General features: G+C 47.5%; 1 protein-coding gene across 1 annotated transcript in view; it reads left to right on the forward strand.

Annotated features, from left to right (window-relative positions):
• Window positions 1-727: 727 nt before the first annotated feature.
• The window catches only part of abcd3a (ATP-binding cassette, sub-family D (ALD), member 3a), a 119,045-nt gene continuing 98,434 nt past the window's right edge, over window positions 728-21,338 (forward strand). Inside the window, exons 1-3 of the mRNA XM_072510541.1 lie at window positions 728-904; window positions 19,275-19,308; window positions 19,420-19,518. Coding sequence (XP_072366642.1) covers window positions 795-904; window positions 19,275-19,308; window positions 19,420-19,518 — 243 coding nt within the window. The 5' untranslated portion in view covers window positions 728-794. The remainder of the gene's footprint in view (window positions 905-19,274; window positions 19,309-19,419; window positions 19,519-21,338) is intronic.

Below are 21,338 nucleotides of genomic sequence, written 5' to 3' on the forward strand. Positions count from 1 at the left end.
GCCTGATGGAAGGGTGTGGAAGAAGGCAATGCCTGGGTGGGAGGGGTCTCTGATAATGCTGTCTGTCTTCCTGAGGCAGCAGGATCAATGTGGGGGGGGGGGGGCAAGCTTATGTGATACGTTGGGCTGAGTTCACCACACTCTGCAGTTTCTTGCGATCTTGGGCCGAGCAGTTGCCATACCAAGCTGTGATGCAGCTAGATAGGATGCTCTCTATAGCACATCTGTAGATGTTTGTGAGAGTCGATGCAGACATGCCAAATTTCTTTAGCTTCCACAGGAAGTAGAGGCGTTGTTGGGCTTCCTTGACTGTTGCATCGTGAGTGGACCTGGACAGGGTGATGGTGACCCCCAGGAGCTGAAAGCTATCGACCATCTCCACTTCAGAGCCATTGATGCAGACGGGGATGTGTGTCCAGCTACCCGTCCTTTATCCTTAATCAGTGTCCCCCACAGTGCTAGTCTAGCCACCACCCCCCCACCCCTACAAGAGGAAACATGCTCTTGGTACCCACCCTGTGAAGTGCACTCAAAATCATAAACGCGGAGTTTTAATGCAAATGCAAACTTAAGAATGCATCCAGTGCTCAGAAGGGATGCCCAGATTAACGAATGCAGAGGTTAAGATTAAAGGGAATAATCCAGGGACAGGGAGAAGTCCTCCAGGTGATTTTAAGGCCACTGACTTGCATTGGTGGCTGGGAGTGGGTGCAGGCGGCTGCAGCTGCTGATTGACAGCTGGAGTGACGCGTGCGTGTGCCGGTAGCGCTCGCGCTGTTGTCCCGGCTCGAACCATGGCGGCTTTCAGCAAGCTGGTGACGGTCAAGCATTCGGCGATCGGAGCAGCCGCCGTCTTCGTGCTGTACGCACTGAGCAGGAGACGAGGCAAAAATGCGCCGCACAGGTAAGAAGGGGCCGCGCGATGTGTGCCACTGGCCGGCTGAAAGGCCGGCTGACGGGCCGCAGCCGACGCCAATGGAGGCCGGGGATAAGCCGGCCTAGTCACTCTGATGTGGGAGGAAGATGGTGACAGCAGCTGAGCGACCTGACAGTGCAGTGCTGGGGGGAGGGAGAGGGCGTTCGAGCTTAATTATAATACCGACATCTTCCTTGTGAGGCTCGCTTTGCTTTTTAGGATTGAGCGGTTTTAATAAGCGATTGCTTCAGGTCCTGTCGAAAATTATCTTGAAGCAGCATTGTTTTAATTCATCCACCCTTGGGAGTGGACTCTGAATTGAGAAAACTGCCATCTGTGATAGTTTGTTCATGGTTACTTCAAATTTGCTGCCTTTTAATACAATTAAACTTTGTAGATTCAAATACCCAACTTCACAGGTCAATTTTAATGTAGGTCAGAGAATAGTGTTGTTTGCTGACCCTCCACTCTTGGTTATTGCTCGATAACTCTGCAATAATTAGCATACATAGATTTTACAGTGCAGGAGGAGGCCATTCGGCCCATCGAGACTGCACCGGGCCTTGGAAAGAGCACCCTACCCAAGGTCAACACCTCCACCCGATCCCCATAACCCAGTAACCCCACCCAACACTAAGGGCAATTTTGGACACTAAGGGCAATTTATCATGGCCAATCCACCTAACCTGCACATCTTTGGACTGTGGGAGGAAACCGGAGCACCCGAAGGAAACCCACGCGCACACGGGGAGGATGTGCAGACTCCGCACAGACAGTGACCCAAGCCGGAATCGAACCTGGGACCCTGGAGCTGTGAAGCAATTGTGCTATCCACAATGCTACCGTGCTGCCTATTATGATTATTGGCTGAATATTTGTTCTGGGGTTGGGACCATGATGTTGGGTGAATTTCTGGGCCTTGATGCTGCATAGTGTTGGCACCTGACACACAACATGATTTTTAATGAGCAGGTCACATTTGTTTAATTGTTCATGGATTGTGGGTGATACTGGCTAGGGCAACATTTAGTGTCTGTCCATAATTGCCCTTGAGATGGTGGTGGGGATCTGCCTTCTTGAACAGTTGCAGTCCATGTGATGTAGGTACACCCAAAGTGCTGTAAAAATCTGAGTTCCAGGATTTTGACCGAGTGAAGGAACGGCGAGATATATTTCAAGTCAGGATGGTGAATGACTTGAAAGGGAACTTGTAGGTGGTGCTGTTTTCATGAATCTGGTGCCCTTGCCCTTCTAGATTGTGAGTTGCGAAAGTGCTTTTCAAGACGCTTTGGTGAGTTGCCAAATAGTGACTCAGGATGCACAATTGCCATCCAGTTGAGGATAGCGGGCAGAAGGTGTGCTCCCGAATCCGTAGGATTCATAGGATGCCTTCCAGCACTGAGAGATTGCCAATCTCGCTGATACAGGTGGGCATCTCCAATATAGGTAGGCGAGGGTGAGGTTGCCTTAAGCTGGAGACGTCTGCTGAAGATTTTTAAAAGGCTGCCATTGTGCATTGCCAACTCCTCACTGGACGGCAGCTGTGTTCCAAAGGCTATGGTGGGTACAGGGGTGAGGATGGGGTGTTAGCCTTTCCTGCCCCACGTCCCCTCCCCATTCTTGATCTGCTGGTAGGCAGTCTCTATTGCTTGGTTGTGGCTCTTATGGAGAATGGTCTTGGTCGGCTTTTTAATTGGCCTAAGTGGCTGCTCGCGACTTGCCCAATCCTCAAGTGTTATTCTGTCAGCAAATTATAAATTAATACGGTCAGGTAGTTTGGAAGATGAAAATATCTTCATCTGCCTGTGTAATTGGATGTATTGTGAGTACCAGTAAGCATAGAATAAATGATTGAGATGAGACTTTAGTTATTTCTCACTCACATTTAAATTTCCCTCCATTTCCAAACACACTTGCTTCCACCTTTACAATATCACTAGCCTTCTAAATTATCCTCACCGTTGTCAAAACCTCCATTTATGTTGATAGCATTTCTTAACTTGATATTCTCTAATTGTCTACTTGCCACAATCTTAATCACCTTCGCCTCTCTGCCCGAAGGCAGATCCTTGGCCAAACCACATCAAAGTGTTGTTCATAGTCAGGGGGATAGATAGGAGATTCTGTGGGAACGAGAGAGACTCGCGGTTGGTGTGTTGCCTCCCAGGTGCCAGGGTGCGTGATGTCTCGGATCGTGTTTTCGGGATCCTTAAGGGGGAGGGGGAACAGCCCCAAGTCGTGGTCCACATAGGTACCAACGACATAGGTAGGAAAAGGGATAGGGATGTAAGGCAGGAATTCAGGGAGCTAGGGTGGAAACTTAGATCTAGGACAAACAGAGTTATTATCTCTGGGTTGTTACCCGTGCCACTTGATAGCGAGACGAGGAATAGGGAGAGAGAGGAGTTGAACACGTGGCTACAGGGATGGTGCAGGAGGGAGGGTTTCAGATTTCTGGATAATTGGGGCTCATTCTGGGGTCAGTGGGACCTCTACAAATGGGATGGTCTACACCTGGACCAGAGGGGTACCAATATCCTGGGGGGGAAATTTGCTAATGCTCTTCGGGAGGGTTTAAGCTAGTTCAGCAGGGGCTTGGGAACCTGAATTGTAGCTCCAGTATACAGGAGGTTGAGAGTAGTGAGGTCATGAGTAAGGTTTCAAAGTTGCAGGAGTGTACCGGCAGGCAGGAGTGTACCGGCAGGCAGGAAGGTGGTTTAAAGTGTGCCTTCTTCAATGCCAGGAGCATCCGGAATAAGGTGGGTGAACTTGCGGCATGGGTTGGTACCTGGGACTTCGATGTTGTGGCCATTTTGGAGACATGGATAGAGCAGGGACAGGAATGGTTGTTGCAGGTGCCGGGGTTTAGATATTTCAGTAAGCTCAGGGAAGGTGGTAAAGGGAGGGGGAGGGCTGGCATTGTTAGTCAAGAACAGTATTACGGTGGCAGAAAGGACGTTTGATGAGGACTCGTCTACTGAGGTAGTATGGGCTGAGGTTAGAAACAGGAAAGGAGAGGTCACCCTGTTAGGGGTTTTCTATAGGCCTCCGAAAAGTTCCAGAGATGTAGAGGAAAGGATTGCAAAGTTGATTCTGGATAGGAGCGAAAGCAACAGGATAGTTGTTATGGGGGACTTTAACTTTCCAAATATTGACTGGAAACGCTAAAGTTCGAGCACTTTAGATGGGTCTGTTTTTGTCCAATGTGTGCAGGAGGGTTTCCTGACACAGTATGTAGATAGGCCAATGAAAGGCGAGGCCATATTGGATTTGGTACTGGGTAATGAACCAGAACAGGTGTTCGATTTGGAGGTAGGTGAGCACTTTGGTGATAGTGACCACAATTCGATTACGTTTACTTTAGTGATGGAAAGGGATAGGTATATACCGCAGGGCAAGAGTTATATCTGGGGGAAAGGCAATTATGATGCGATGAGGCACGTCTTAGGATGCATCGGATGGAGAGGAAAACTGCCGGGAATGTGCACAATGGAAATGTGGAGCTTGTTCAAGGAACAGCTACTGCGTGTCCTTGATAAGTATGTACCTGTCAGGCATGGAGGAAGTGGTCGAGCAAGGGAACCGTGGTTTACTAAAGCAGTCGAAATACTTGTCAAGAGGAAGAAGGAGGCTTATGTAAAGATGAGACATGAAGGTTCAGTTAGGGCGCTCGAGAGTTACAAGTTAGCTAGAAAGGACCTAAAGAGAGAGCTAAGAAGAGCCAGGAGGGGACATGAAAATTCTTTGGCAGGTAAGATCAAGGATAACCCTAAAGCTTTCTATAGATATGTCAGGAATAAATGAATGACTAGGGTAAGAGTAGGGCCAGTCAAGGACAGTAGTGGAAAGTTGTTCTTGGAGTCCGAGGAGATAGGAGAGGTGCTAAATGAATATTTTTCATCAGTATTCACACAGGAAAAAGATAATGTTGTTGAGGAGAATACTGAGATTCAGGCTACTAGACTAGAAGGGCTTGAGGTTCATAAGGAGGAGGTGTTAGCAATTCTGGAAAGTATGAAAATAGATAAGTCCCCTGGGCCGGATGGGATTTATCCTAGGATTCTCTGGGAAGCTAGGGATGAGATTGCTGAGCCTTTGGCTTTGATCTTTAAGTCATCTTTGTCCACAGGAATAGTGCCAGAATACTGGAGGATAGCAAATGTTGTCCCCTTGTTCAAGAAGGGGAGTAGAGACAACCCCGGTAACTATAGACCAGTGAGCCTTACTTCTGTTGTGGGCAAAATCTTGGAAAGGTTTACAAGAGATGGGATGTATAATCATCTGGAAAGGAATAATTTGATTAGAGATAGTCAACACGGTTTTGTGAAGGGTAGGTCGTGCCTCACAAACCTTATAGAGTTCTTTGAGAAGGTGACCAAACAGGTGGATGAGGGTAAAGCAGTTGATGTGGTGTATATGGATTTCAGTAAAGCGTTTGATAAGGTTCCCCACGGTAGGCTACTGCAGAAAATACGGAGGCATGGGATTCAGGGTGATTTAGCAGTTTGGATCATAAATTGGCCAGCTGGAAGAAGACAAAGGGTGGTGGTTGATGGGAAATGTTCAGACTGGAGTCCAGTTACTAGTGGTGTACCACACGGATCTGTTTTGGGGCCACTGCTGTTTGTCATTTTTATAAATGACCTGTAGAAGGATGGGTGAGTAAATTTGCAGATGAGTCTAAAGTCGGTGGAGTTGTGGACAGTGCGGAAGGATGTTACAAGTTACAGAGGGACATAGATAAGCTGCAGCGCTGGGCTGAGAGGTGGCAAATGGAGTTTAATGCAGAAAAGTGAGAGGTGATTCATTTTGGAAGGAATAACAGGAAGGCAGAGTACTGGGCTAATGGTAAGATTCTTGGCAGTGTGGATGAGCAGAGAGATCTCAGTGTCCATGTACATAGATCCCTGTAAGTTGCCACCCAGGTTGAGAGGGTTGTTAAGAAGGCGTACGGTGTGTTAGCTTTTATTGGTAGAGGGATTGAGTTTCGGAGCCATGAGGTCATGTTGCAGCTGTACAAAACTCTGGTGCGGCCGCATTTGGAGTATTGCGTGCAATTCTGGTCGCCGCATTATAGGAAGGATGTGGAAGCATTGGAAAGGGTGCAGAGGAGATTTACCAGGATGTTGCCTGGTATGGAGGGAAGATCTTATGAGGAAAGGCTGAGGGACTTGAGGCTGTTTTCGTTAGAGAGAAGAAGGTTAAGAGGTGACTTAATTGAGGCATACAAGATGATTAGAGGATTGGATAGGGTGGACAGTGAGGGCCTTTTTCCTCGGATGGTGATGTCTAGCACGAGGGGACATAGCTTTAAATTGAGGGGAGATAGATATAGGACAGATGTCAGAGGTAGGTTCTTTACTCAGAGAGTAGTAAGGGTGTGGAATGTCCTGCCTGCAACAGTAGTGGACTCGCCAACACTAAGGGCATTCAAATGGTCATTGGATAGACATATGGACGATAAGGGAATAGCGTAGATGGGCTTTAGAGTGGTTTCACAGGTCGGCGCAACATCGAGGGCCGAAGGGCCTGTACTGCGCTGTTATGTTCTATGTTTTGACTATGAGCAGAGTACAGAGACAGGTCCTGAGTCTACTGCAGCCACAACAGGGATTAAACTCTGTAGTGTTGACAATAATCTGACCCACACACCATTGAACTAACCAGCTCCCAATCCAAACCTCTAGCTTCATAATCAGCAATTCATCCAGCAATCCACTCTGTCACTCACATCCAGTCCCACATTTACCCTACTTTATCATTACCCTCCAACCCTTGTAGTCTTTCATTAGCTTTCTGTCCCCCAGAGCCTCCTCACTTGTATTGAAGATTGCTGCAGGAGTTGCCTGTGGTGGTAAAAATGTAAACATACTGAATTGTCACAAAACTACCATCAGAATAAATGCACATGCAGAATTATGCATCTTTAAAGTTTTATTGTGAACTCAATTGAGATTTTATAATAAAGATCTTTTTGGGGATTTTATCAAATCATACAGTGTAGAATGAGACCATTCGGGCCATTTTACTGATTGGAAAAGCTATTGCATTAATCCCAAATCCCTGATCTTTCACCACAGTTCTTGTATTTTTTTCCTTTCCTATATATCCAAATTCTCTTTTGTCCATTACCCTTGAGTCTGCTTCAAGCAGCCTTTCAGGCAGCATATGAGTGACACGGTAGCACAGTGGTTAGCACTGTTGCTTCACAGCTCCAGGATCCCAAGTTTGATTCCCGGTTTGGGTCACTGTCTGTGTGGAGTCTGCACGTTCTCCCTGTGTCTGCGTGGATTTCCAGTTTCCTCCCACAAGTCCCCAAAGACGTGCTGTTAGGTCATTTGGACATTCTGAATTCTCCCTCTGTGTACCCGAACAGGTGCCGGAATATGGCGACTAGGGGCTTTTCACAGTAACTTCATTGCAGTGTTAATGTAAGCCTACTTGTGACAATAAAGATTATTATTACAGATCATTGTAATTTGCTGCTCAACAAATAATCTCTTTAACCCTCCACTGGTTCCTTTGCCAACAATTTCAAATCTCTGCCCTCCAGTTTTTGACCCTCCTGTCAGGGGACACAGTTTTTCCCTCTTAATTTTAAACGCGTCTGTTAAATCTCCTCTTAACCTTCTCTGCTCTGAGATGAACAATTCTGGAGTCTCTAGTCTTTCCATCTAACTGAAGTACATCATTCCTAATCTCACTCATATAGATCCCCCCCCCCCCCCCCCATAACTTTCTCCAAGACCTTGACATATTTGCTGAAGTAAGAGCGCAGAATTGAACACAGTACTCCGACTGGGGCTGAACCAGTGATTTTTTTAAAGGCTTAGCATAAGCTTTCATGCTTTTGTAATCTAAGCCACTATTTATGAAGTTAATGATCCCGTATTCTTTTTTTTACAACTTTATCAATTTGTTCTGCTACCTTAATCCCTTAAAAGTGTACCATTTAGTTCTCGTTGTAGTTCCCCCTCCCAAAGAAAACCATACATTCTTTCACATTTGGCAACGCGGATGACATTGAATGCAATTTCACCAATCTCTATGCCCTACTGATGTTTCCTACTATGCGTTATGGCCAGGTGCGAATGGATGAACTGGCTCCTCTGTATTCGACCTCCTCAATTGGTTGCAACAAAGGTTTTATTTTTCCTTTTTGCGAGGAAATGCCTTTCCCGCATCAGAATGTATTTAAATATTTAAGCTGTGAGTACTAAGCAGCCAATCAAACAAGGTTTTCTTGATGCAAAGCAAGAGCAATTTTATTAACCACTAAACCAATGTAAAGAATGATAAAAATGTGAGGTCACTTACACACAGGTACCAGAAATAAGAGAAGTTAGAGTCCAATAAGAAACGGTTAAAAGAATGTACAGTTAAGTGTCCTTTGCCCCGGAGATGTATTTTAACATTGGCCAATTTGGATTAGCTGGTTTTGTGGGTACAGTCAGATATAGATGATGGAGCAACTATTACAAGATCTCGATTCACTGATAGATTTCTAGTGAGTTATCTTCCGAACCAGGGATTACAGAGTCATAGAGGTCTACAGCACAGAAAAGACCCTTCGACCCATCCCGCCTGCGCCAGTCTAATCACATTTTCCAGCACTTGGCCCACAGCCTTGTGTGCATCTGCGCATCTAAATACTTCTTAAATGTTATGAGGGTCTCTGCCTCTAGCACCTTTTCAATCAGTGAGTTTCTTCCTGTCTACTCAATCTTTGCCCCTCATAAACCCCAGTCTATCCAATCTCTCTTTATCACTCTCCAGCTCAGGCAACATTCTGGTAAATCTCCTCTCCGGTGCTTTCACCTCTTTCAAAAGAGGAAGTGAGCAGTAGCTTTCGGCCTGCCAGAAGCTTTCTTACGGGGTCTCTCTGCATTGGCTGCAGCCTAGCCTGAAACGCTTCACCCATTGTGTATTTCAAAGTGGTTTTGGCAGCTATTGTTTCAATATCCAGCACTTTGCATTTTAATGTCTTTTAGACAGTTATGAGTTTCGATGCATCTTTGAATTATAGGAAATGGCTCTGCATTCCCTGAGGGTGATATATTTGTTTTCCACTCTGACCTTGGCAGATGTCCTTGCATTTTTAAGTAGTTTGATCTGTCTCATTTCAAATTGAAAAATTTGCAGTGGCTGGATGTTTCAAAAGTCAGATTTTCAGAAATGAAGGGGCTTAGCCTCGTGACATGTCTTTCTCACTATTTCTCCATTTCCAAGTTAGTGTCACCTGCAAACTTTGAAAATTATGCCTTGTATACCCAAGAACAAATATCAGTGGTCCCTGGGCAACACCCCTTTATACCTCTCTCGACATTAAGTTGACTACCAAGGATTATCCATGCTCTTTTGTTTTGAGCAATGGTGTACCTTTTTCTACCCTCCAGTCCTCCTGCAACAAGGACGTTTGAAAGATTGTGGCCAGATCTGCTAATTGTACTCTTCTGTTGGCTGCCTCAGATCACATTGGCAACATCCTCTTCTGTAGCGATGCGACTAGTCATTCAGCCAACTCTTCTCCCTCCACAAGATTATTTTCTTTTTGGTCTTAATTGGCCCCACTATTACTTTGATAACCCCTTTACACTTTATAAAATCCTTTAGAATTCTCTTTAGCTGATAAAGTTTCATAATTTGCATCACCAGACTTGTAACATCCACCAATTATAGGTCAATGGCTAAATGCCATGTTGTTTTTAAGTCTGCTGAAAAGCCATGCTTACGTAATTGATCATATTCCATGCAGTACAAGGCTGGAATTCTGACCTGCCTGTGACAGTATGACTTTGCAAATCCCCACGTTTAATGAAAGGGCAGCCAAAAGTATCAGGAGCAATGAAATGTTGTTACTGATTAAGTTTTATAATATGGGTTGAACAAATAAAAGTCATGTTCCAAGCAGTAATTTTGAGTGGGCGGCACGGTGGCACAGTGGTTAGCAGTGCTGCCTCAGCGCCAGGGACCAGGGTTCAATACTGGCCCCAGGTGACTGCCTGTGGAGTTTGCACTTTCTCCCTGTGTCTGCGTGGGTTTCCTCCGGGTGCTCCAGTTTCCTTGGCCATGCTAAATTGCCCCTTTGTGCCCATAAAGGTTGAGTGGGGTCACTGGGTTACAGGGACAGGGTGGAGGCGTGGGCTTAGCTAAGGTGCTCTTTCCAAGGGCTGGTGCAGACCCGGTGGGCCGAATGGCCTCCTTCTGCCCTGTAAATTCTATGATTCTATGGATGAACTTCTAAAGGATTCGATTGGTTTATTGTCACGTGTACCGAGGTACAGTGAAAAATATTTTTCTGCGAGTAGCTCAACAGATCATTATGTACATGAAAAGAAAATAAATAAAATAAAGGTATGGTTTTTCTGGTGTTTGGGATTGATATAACCGGAAAACCAAAACTCTAAAGGGAAAAAAATATAATAGGTCAAAAATAATTTTGTCCCCTATGATTTGTCAAGAGTGTACATTTGTGGAATGAAAGTATCTTTCTAACAAAGATTAGCATTTTTTTGTGTTTAGTTTAATGAAACACTTGCTATTTGGAGTTCAGCAACACTGTGTTCCAAATGTTACAGAATTTTGTAAGCTGTATATAGATAGTCAATTTCTGGCTCATTTTCGACATTTTGCAATCCACTTTTGTGCAGTGGAGTTTTGTTTTCAAAAGAAAATCAGAACCAGCGATTTACATTTTTTGAATACACATTGGTACAAAACTGGTCTGGTTAAATCAATATGCCTGCTAAACAGCCCGCCTCATCTGAAAAAATGCTGTAAAATAATATATGTATATTTAACTTGATTATTTGACAAAGCATTGACAAAGAGTCATCCAGACTCAAAACGTTAGCTCCCTTTTCCCTCCACAGATGCTGTCAGACCTGCTGAGGTTGTCCAGTATTTTCTGAATGTAATTATTTAACTGATTCTGCCATTTTCACACTCCGGAATATAGGAGGAGCAGTAGGCCATTCAGCCCCTCAAGCCTGTCCCGCCATTCAATGCGATCATGGCTGATCTGTGGCCGAACTCCATATACCTGCCTTTGGCCCATATCTTTGCTTTGAACCACCCTTTCAACGGTCTAGCCCTAACTTTTAGACTATGCCCCCTAGTGGAAATAATTTATCTTTACCCTGTCATTCCATGTTAATATCTTGAATACTTTGGTCATATCGCCCCGTAACCGTCTAAATTCTAGCGAAAACAGGTCTAATTTGTGTAATCTCTGCTCATAACTTGACCCCGGTTGAGTCCAGGGGTTGCACTCCCTCCAATGCCAAATTATCCATCCTGTGGTGTGGTGGGTGCCTAGAACTGCTCGCAGTACTCCAAGTGGGGTCTAACCAGGTTTTTGTATAGCTGCAGCATAACTTTGCCTTTATACTCCAATCCTCTAGATATAAAGGCTAGTATTCCATTAGCCTTTTTGATTGTTTTCTGTATTTGTTTGTGGCCCATAACCTCCTGGTTCCCCAGCATCGCATTTAGGGGGTACCCCAGTGATGCTTTGGGGAATCCCTCGAGCAAGTTCCCACGTGAGGGTTTACCCGGCAAATTACCTCTGGGCAATTGTGCTGGGCTGGGAATCATCCAACAGAATCAATTTAAATCACTAACTTTGGATGTCTTTGCCAATTTTACCTTGATAGTTACTCTGAAAGAGTTAGAGAAAAATCACTTCTAACTCTAGGGTAATGATTTAAAAAACACAGACCCAGCCTCGCTTGGGGCAGCCCCCCCCCCAAACCCCTGGTGCAACCCGGTCTGAAACCCCCCCACCCCCTACCTCTCTGTGCCCCAGTTACTCCATGCCGATGCAGCCGGTGGCATCCTGTTTCAGTTGGCCTGAGTGAGGAAAGTTGGGTGAGACAGGAACTTTAGAATTCCAGTGTGGGTATGTGCGTCGAGAGTGGCAATCTGCCAGAGGTTGCCACTCTGAGAAACTTAAGCTACTCTGAAAGTTTTAAAAGGAAGAAGAGCCGGAATCCGGACTGAGCCTTACACGGTGTATCTTCCGCGGTGTCCGGATTCGCCCACCTCCCCCTGCCGATGTCTGAGCATCTCATTCACTTACCGTGGAAACTTACCTTTTCCCTTTCACTGGAACGTTTAATCTCACCTGCTGTACGGCAGATGATGGCATAAAAGGGGGCCTGTCCTCCTTTGCTCCTGTCCTTTTGCACTATGTTGTTGGAGCATCTTTGCTTCTTCAGTCTCACCCGGCCTGAGTCAGGAAGATCAGACAAGACAGGCGCTTTACAATTTAAATACTGGTAGCTACTCTGAGGCCTTGTCTCTAACATGAATGAATAAAATATGTTGACTTCTGATAAAGTCACAGTATTTTAGGCGAAAGTAAGTGGCTTTTGAGTGCAAAAACGTTCCAGATTTTCATTTCTTTGCTATGTTACTCCTTAAAGTTAAAATTCTATGTATTTGGGGAAAAGAAATGTAAATATTTTATCTTGCCTAGATGAAGGAATATTAAATTTTCAGAAATACTACTACACACTGAAGCCATATACTCCATTGAAGATGTAGAGAGGGGTGGAAAAACAGAAGGAAGCATACAAAATGCTGATTCAGATCTAACATAAAACAGGCAGAGAGAACCCACCCATATGCAGTAATTCACAAAATCGTGTTGTTGAAAGTCAGCACCTTTTGTTTGGCAACGTGCTGTTGCAATTTAGTTACATTTTTCCCTCACACCTGCATGCATTTGTTCTGTACTCTATACTTTGGATACTTTAACCTTAGTTCTCCAAAACTGATGCTGCTCTTACAAGCTGCAATGTTCCCGTTGGTTTCTTAAAGTGGCACTACCACTAGGTTTAGTTGTTTAAGTTCATATTTATTAACTCATTAGGCCGTAGTTTAAAAAATATATATTTTTATTCAAATGTTTACATATTTTCAACAAACCCCCCCCCCCCTTACAGAAAAAAGAAAAACAAAGAACACATAAATAAACATATTACAACTACATCACGAATTCTCCCAATATACAACCCCCCCATTAAGCAATATTAAACACCGTAGTAAACACACAGTACACCCCCCCCCCCCCCCAACCCCCCGGGTTACTGCTGCTGCTGACCACCTCCTAACGCTCCGCTAGAAAGTCTAGGAACGGTTGCCACCGCCTAAAGAACCCTTGCACAGACCCTCTCAAGGCAAATTTTACCCCCTCCAATTTAATGAATCCCGCCATGTCGCTGATCCAGGCTTCCACGCTTGGGGGCCTCGCATCTTTCCACTGTAGCAGAATCCTCCGCTGGGCTACCAGGGACGCAAAGGCCAGAATACCGGCCTCTTTCGCCTCCTGCACCCCCAGCTCGTCCGATACCCCAAATAGTGCTAATCCCCAGCTCGGCTTAACCCGGGTGTTCACCACCTTAGACACCGTCCTCGCAACGCCCCTCCAGAACCCATCCAGCGGCGGGCATGCCCAGAACATATGGGCGTGATTTGCTGGGCTCCCCGATCACCTCACACACCTGTCTTCCACCCCAAAGAACCTGCTCAGCCTCGCCCCTGTCATATGCGCTCTGTGAAGATGAATTGTATCAGGCTAAGCCTGGCGCAAGAGGAGGAAGAATTAACCCTACCCAGCGCATCCGCCCACGTACCCTAGTCTATCTCCTCCCCAAGCTCCTCCTCCCATTTACCCTTTAACTCCTCCACCGAGGTCTCCTCCTCCTCCTGCATCTCCTGGTAGATCGCTGAGACCTTGCCTTATCCAACCCCCACCCCCGAGAGCACCCTATCCTGGATCCTATGTGCTGGAAGCAGCGGGAACTCCCTCACCTGCCGTCTTACAAACGCCCTTACCTGCATGTACCTGAAGGCATTTCCGGGGGGAAGCCCAAATCTTTCCTCCAGCTCCCCAAGGCTCGCAAACGTCCCATCTATAAACAGGCCCCCTTCTAATTCCCGCCCTGTACCAGCTCAGGAATCCTCCATCCATTCTCCCCGGTAGTACCCACACAGATTAGGCAACGCTAACCCTCCTCTGTCCCTACTCCTTTCCAGAAACACCCTTCTCACCCTCGGGGTCTTTTTCGCCCACATGATTCCCATGATGCTCCTGCTGACCCGCTTAAAAAAAGTCCTTGGGGATCAGGATGGGGAGGCACTGGAATACAAAAAGGAACTTCGGGAGCACCGTCATTTTCACCGACTGCACCCTACCCGCCAGGGAGAGTGGCAGCATATCCCACCTTTTAAACTCCTCCTCCATCTGCTCCACCAGTCGCGTCAAGTTGAGCTTATGTACCCGGAGCTCTTGACCACCTGGATCCCCAGGTACCAAAAACTCCTTTCCGCCCTCTTCAATGGAAGCTCGTCTATCCCCCTTCCCTGGTCCCCTGGGTGTACCACGAAGAGCTCACTCTTCCCCACGTTGAGCTTGTACCCGGAAAAGTCCCCAAACTCCCTGAGGATCCGCATCACATCCGGCATCTCCTCTCTCTCCCCCCCCCCCCCCCGGACCAGCCCTCTCCAGTTCCTGGACTCCTTCAAAGCCATAGCCAAAGGCTCAACTGCCAATGCAAATAGCAAGGGGGATGGGGGCACCCCTGCCTCGTCCCCTGGTACAGCCGAAAGTATTCCGACCTCCTCCGATGCGTGGCCACACTCGCTACCGGGGCTTCGTAAAGTAGCCTAACCCAACTTAATGAACCCAAACCTCCTCGACGCTTTCCAAAGGTACCCCCACTCCACCCTATCGAAGGCCTTCCCCGCGTCCATCGATGCCACTATCTCCGCTTCCCCCTCCACTGCAGGCATCATGATTACATTAAGGAGCATCTGCACATTGGTATTCAGCTGCCTTCCCTTCAGAAAACCCGTTTAGTCCTCGTGAATCACCCCCGGGACACAGTCCTCAATTCTGGTAGCCAACACCTTCGCGTCCACGTTGAGGAGCGAGATTGGCCTATGCGACCCACACTGTAAAGGGTCCTTGTCCCGCTTCAAGATCAGCGAGATCAGCGCCCTGGACATCGTTGGGGGTAGAGCCCCCCCCCCCCCCCCCCCCCTCCCCTCGCTTCATTGAAAGTCCTCACTAGTCACTAGTAGAGGGCCCAACAGGTCCACATACTTCCTGTAAAATTCCACCGGGAACCCATCTGGCCCCGGTGCCTTCTCCGCCTGCATACTCCCCAGCCCCTCGGTGCCCCAAGCCCAGCCACCTGCTCCCCCTCCACCCTCGGGAACCTCAGCCGATCCAAAAATCGATGCATCTCCCCCCCCCATCTCCGTCGGGGGCTCAGACCTATACAGCCCTTCATAAAAGTCTCTAACTACCCCATTTATTCCCACCACACTCCGCACCATGTTCCCACTTTTATCCCTAACTCCCCCAATCTCCCTCGCTGCCTCTCGCTTCCGAAGCTGGTGTGCCAACATCCGGCTAGCCTTCTCCCCGTACTCATACACCGCCCCTTGCGCTTTCCTCCACTGCACCTCTGCCTTCTTGGTGGTCAACAGGTCGAACTCGGCCTGGAGGCTTCGTCGCTCCTTGAGTAGTCCCTCCTCGGGGACCCCTGCATACCTCCTATCCACCCGTAAAATCTCCCCCACCAATCTCTCCCTCTCTCTCCTCTCCTTCCTCTCCTTGTAAGCCCTAGTGGAGATTAGCTCTCCCCTAATCACCGCCTTCAGCGCTTCCTAGACCATCCCCACCTGCACCTCCCCAGTATCGTTAGCCTCTAAATAGCTTTCAATGCACCCCTGGATCCGCCCGCTCACCTCCTCATCTGCCAGCAAGCCCACATACAGGCGTCACAGCAGGCCCTGGTCCCTCTCCTCCCCTAGCTCCAGCTCCACCCAAATCAGGGGCATGGTCTGAGATGGCTATGGCCGAATACTCCGTGTCCTCCACCCTCGGGATTAGTGCCCTGCTCATAATGAAGAAGTCTATCCGGGAGTAGGCTTTATGGACGTGGGAAAAAAAAGAAAATTCCCTGGCCCCCGGCCTGACAAACCTCCATGGGTCCACTCCTCCCATCTGGTCCATAAACCCCCTCAGCACCTTGGCCGCTGCCGGCCTCTTACCCATCCTGGACCTGGAGCGGTCCAATGCTGGATCCAGTACAGTGTTAAAGTTCCCCCCCATTATCAAGCTCCCAGCCTCCAGGTCTGGAATCCGGCCAACATGCGCCGCATAAATCAGGCATTGTCCCAATTCGGGGCATATGCATTCACTAATACCACCCACACCCCCTGCAGCTTACCACTCACCATCACATACCTACCTCCATTGTCTGCCACGATGTTCAGTGCCTCAAACGACACCCGCTTCCCCACCAAAATCGCCACCCCTCGATTCTTTGCGTCCAACCCCGAGTGGAAAACCTGCCCTACCCACCCCTTTCTCAGCCTAACCTGATCTGCCACCCTCAAATGCGTCTCCTGGAGCATAACCACATCTGCCTTCAGTCCCTTCAGGTGCACGAATACACGGGCCCTCTTCACCTGCCTGTTCAGGCCTCTCACATTCCAAGTTATCAGCCGGATCAGGCCCCCCCACCCTCCCCCGATTAGCCATCCCTTTTTCTAGGCCAGCCACGTGCCTGCGCCTCCCGCCCTTTCCATTTCCCCCCAGCGGCAGACCCCCGCTCCGACTCTCGCTCCGAGTTCCAGCTCCCCTTTGGCCAATGCAGCGGCAACCCAGCCCCCCCCCCCCCCCCCCCCCCCCCCCCCCCCCCGGACTAGTTCCCCCCCTAGCTGCGTTGCTCCCCCCATAACACTCCCCACTCCCGTTAGTCAGCTGACCCCGGCCACTCCCGGCACTCCATCGACCCCCCAGTGTGGTAGTCTTTTCTCCCCCCCTCCTGTCCATCAGCGGGCGCTCCTCTCCAACACCGCCCCCCCCCGGCCCGGCCCCCTTCCTTCCCTAACGCGGGGAAAACCCTGCGCTTTCCATCAAACCGGCCCCGCCCTCTCTTCCGCAGCTCCCTTTTGCGGACTAATCCCAGCTCCCCTACCTTGGGCCTCCCATCTCCCCCCCCCCCCCTCCCAACGGGGCCCGTCTTTCCAACCACCGACGCCCACACTCTCACAAAACCCCCACTTCGAACCATTTCACCCTACCCCACCCAGCACCCAAGGAAACAGTACAGAACAGAACATCCCCCAAAGCACAGTAACCCCCCCCCCCCCCCCGCGACATCCCCTCACAACCGACCCTCAGTCCGTGTCCAACTTTTCGGCCTGGATAAAGGTCCACGCCTCCTCCGACATTTCAAAGTAATGCTGCCGGTCCTTCAACGTGACCCACAGTCGTGCCGGCTGCAGCATCCCAAATTTCACCCCCTTCCGATGCAGAACCGCCTTAGCCCGATTGTACCCGGCCCTCTTCTTGGCCATCTCCGCGCTCCAGTCCTGGTATATACAGACCTCTGCATTCTCCCACCTGCTGCTCCGCTCCTTTTTCGCCCATCTTAAGACACGCTCCTTGTCCACCAAGCGGTGGAACCGCACCAATACCGCCCTCGACAGCTCGTTAGACTTGGGCCTCCCCGCCAGGACTCGGTGGGCCCCATCCAGCTCCAGGGAAGGCACCCGCGCCCATCAACGTGTTCAGCATCGTGACCACGTATGCTCCAGCATCCGACCCCTCCACTCCCTCCGGGAGACCCAGAATCCGCAGGTTCTTCATCCTCGACCGATTCTCCATGTCCTGTAGCATCTCCTGCCATTTCTTGTGCAGCGCCTCTACCTTCACCGCCAGGCCCAATATCTCGTCCTCATTCTCAGAGGCCTTCTGCCGCACCTCCCGGATCGCCGCCCCTTGGTGCTTCTGGGTCTCGACCAGCTTGTCGATCGAAGCCTTCATCGGCTCCAGCAGCTCTGCTTTCAATTCCACGAAGCAGCGTTTAAGAAACTCCTGCTGCTCTTGCGACCACTGCGCCCACGCTGCCTGGTCTCCGCCCACGCTGCCTGGTCTCCACCCACCGCCATCTTGGTTTTCCTCCCTCGCACTTTTCACTGCACCAAAATCACTTTTTTCACTGCTCCACTCCTGGTCCAATCCATACAGCGCCAGGGAAATCGTACTGTCACCTTCCCACACTGGAAACTGTCGAACAGATGTCACTGGGGCCCCTAAAAAGAGCCCAAAAGTCAGTTTCTGGCGGGGGATGCCGAACGTGCGACTTAGCTCAACATAGCCGCAATTGGAAGTCCAGGCCTTAGTTTTTTTAAAACATGAAGATAATTGAAATATCTAGTGCTTTGCTCTTTCGAGGTCTACTCATCCTCATGGAAACTCCGTGTGGAGATTGCTTTTGTCATTGGACCAGTTGAAACTTAATGGCATTTAATGATTGTTGCCTACCTCATTCCCTATGCTGTACGTCTGACTAACCATCTGCCGATGATGGCTCAAATCTACAGGCTGCCAATCACCATTTCTGTGTTTAGCACATCCCTCCCATGTCCTCCAACTTTGCTAACATAGAAAGACAAAAATAGTTTAAAGTACTTATGTAACTATAAGTTATTTATAGCTCCGGTTGTTGCTGGAAAACTGGCTTTGTAGTTAGTCATAGGGAATGGAATAGCAGAGGTTGGAAGTGGGGAATAATAATGAGATGGAGAGAGTATGGGGCAGAAAAAGGAAAGGGACAAAGGAATGGGCAGGAAATAGGAGATTAAAGAGCAGTGGATGAGGGGAAAGTGGATGAAAGAGTTTAAGTTGAGGAAAGGGGTTGGTGCAAAACAAGTTGAGAAGGAATGGGAAGGAAATTATGGTGATATTATGGAGGCGTAAAGGGGTAAGGAGCATTTGGGAGCTAATGTGGAAAGTCGGCAGTGAATGCAGGTGTGAGGGAAGAGACAAAGCGAGAAGGGGAAGGTTAGAAGAAGTGAGGAAAGTGAACGCAAAATAGCAGTAGTAACAAGGGGTAGGCAAGCAGAAGTGGAGGAGACGGGTAGAGGAAGGGGATGAGGTTGAAGGAAGTGTCGGGAATGGGGGACCAGGGAGGATACAGAGTGAAATAGGAGCAAGATGGGAAAGGGAGAAAGGAACAACAGAGGTTAGGAGGCAGAGTAGGGCTGGTAGGGCAGAGACTGGGCAGGCGGGCTGGACCACCTCTCGCTTGACATTGCTTTTTACTAATACTTTGGAAGTGTGTATCTTAATGGGAAGGATGAAAACCAAAGGAAAGAAGGGGCCATATTACTGCTCTTTGAACTGAATGACTGTGGGAATTCATTCATTTTGAATACATGGGAATAATAATAATGATATAGAAGATAAATCAGTTCCTTCTTTGGTTTACATAATTTATTCATAATTAAAGTTTTCTGTGTAACACCTTCATTGTTAAATCTTTCATTACAGTAAGAATGATGGGAAAGTTTCTCTTCAGAATGAAGTGAGTATATCATGAAAATATATCACAATTTTAGTTATTAATTTAAATTATATATTTACTTAACGTGGTTGCTTGGGAATAAAAAAGTTACCCCTCCCTGCAATTTTTCAGAAAGAAGGGAAAAAAGAGAAAGCAGTTGTGGATGGTGTTTTCTTTGGAAGGATTTGGCAGATCTTGAAAATAATGGTGCCTGGAATGGTTTCACAAGAGGTAAGTGTTGCATGGATATGTTTATTCAAGTGAAGACTGATACTTAGTGATTTGTCAATTGGGTATATTAAACAAAAATAAATCCGATGTGACTCCAAGGAGAGGTGAGAGACTGGGTGCTTTCTCAGAAAGAAGGGAAAACCAGTGGCCAATAAACCAGAGGTTTTATGTATCCCTTCCTGTTGGTTAGGGAACATTAAGAGCTGCTTTGATGCAGCTTACCTACTCTGTCAACCAGGAGGAGACGATGCAACCTAGTGGCTGAGGAAGAGAAAGAGACCACAAGAAAGGAAAAAGAAGTTTCAGGTTGAGTTTCATGTAATTTTAACATTTTTCTTTGAGAGGCTAGTGGTCGATGTCTCATGGTTGAACTCTCATCAAAGTTTAGGCCAATCAATAGAATCCTGATATAACAGCAAAATACTGCTGATGATGGTAATTTGAACCAAAAAAACACAATATGCTTGAAATACTCAGCAGGTGTGACAGCATCTCTGGAGAGAGAGAGAAACAGAGTTATCATCTGGCAACAGGTCGTCGACCTGTAACATTATTAGCCCAAATCTTCTATGGAGTGGCAATCGCAGTAAGATTGCCATTCTGCTTCTAGATACTTCATCTGAAATGCGGCCGCATCTTTCTTGCTTGACCTTCCAACGTGGTGTGGGTGAGAAATGTGCAATGCAGCAGATTCCTGAGGCCTTCAGCCGAGTGCAAGGGAGGGTAAGGATTAGATGATGAATATCCGTTTTAAATTTGTCTTTTAATTAGTTTAATCTGTGGCTTGTTTTACTCATTCAAATAGTTATCCATGCTTGGTAGATGGAGGAAATATAATGCATGTGAACTTCAGGAACGCCTTTGACAAGGTATTACCTGGTAGATTAGAAGATTAATGGGTATGAAATTAGGAGGAGGATAACAAACCCAATTAAAAATGTGTCAGAAGGGAGAAACATGGCACAGCTTTTTCATCGTGATTGGAAGTGGGTAATAATGCCCTTCAAGGTACAGTTCTGGGCCCACTTTTGTTCACTGTACGTATCAATTATTTGTAATAGAAGTTGAGTTGAAATTTGGATGTATATCAAAATTGGAAGTGTATTTCTTTAAATTACAGGACATAAACAGGATTTTTTTTAACGTTGGCAGGCAGTGAATAGTGGAGCGTTGCAAGGGTCAGTGCTGAGGCCTCAGCTATTAACAATCTGTATTAATAACTTGGATGGAAAGACAGAATAATATATCTAAGTTTGCTGCTTTTCCAAACCAGGTGAGAAGGTAAGCTGAGGGGAGGACATGGTGAACCTGCAGAGAGATCTAAGTGAGTGGGCAACATGATGGAGTATAATTTATACAAATACTCAGTTATTCACTTTGACCATAGTCTATAATCTTTTATTAGTGTCACAAGTAGGCTTACATTAACACTGCAATGAAGTTACTGTGAAAATCCCCTAGTCGCCACACTCCAGTGCCTGTTCGGGTACACAGAGGGAGAATTCAGAATGTCCAATTCACCTAATAAGCACGTCTTTTGGGACTTGTGGGAGGAAACCGAAGACAGTGACCCAAGCTAGGAATTGAACCCGGGTCCCTGGCGCTATGAAGAAACCATGCTAACCACTGTACTACTGTGCCGCCCATAAGAATAGAAAGCAGAATAAGTGTTCATGTTCAAGGGTGTGCTCATATAAGGAATGCAGAAAGTTAGCATGTAGGTGCAGCAAGCAATTAGGAAGACAAATGTCATATTGGCTTTTATTGCAAGGGGATTGGAGAACAAGAATAAAGAAGTCTTGCTACAATTGTGAGGGTTT

Source organism: Scyliorhinus torazame, chromosome 7, assembly GCF_047496885.1.
Source record: "Scyliorhinus torazame isolate Kashiwa2021f chromosome 7, sScyTor2.1, whole genome shotgun sequence".
Lineage (NCBI taxonomy): Eukaryota > Metazoa > Chordata > Chondrichthyes > Carcharhiniformes > Scyliorhinidae > Scyliorhinus > Scyliorhinus torazame.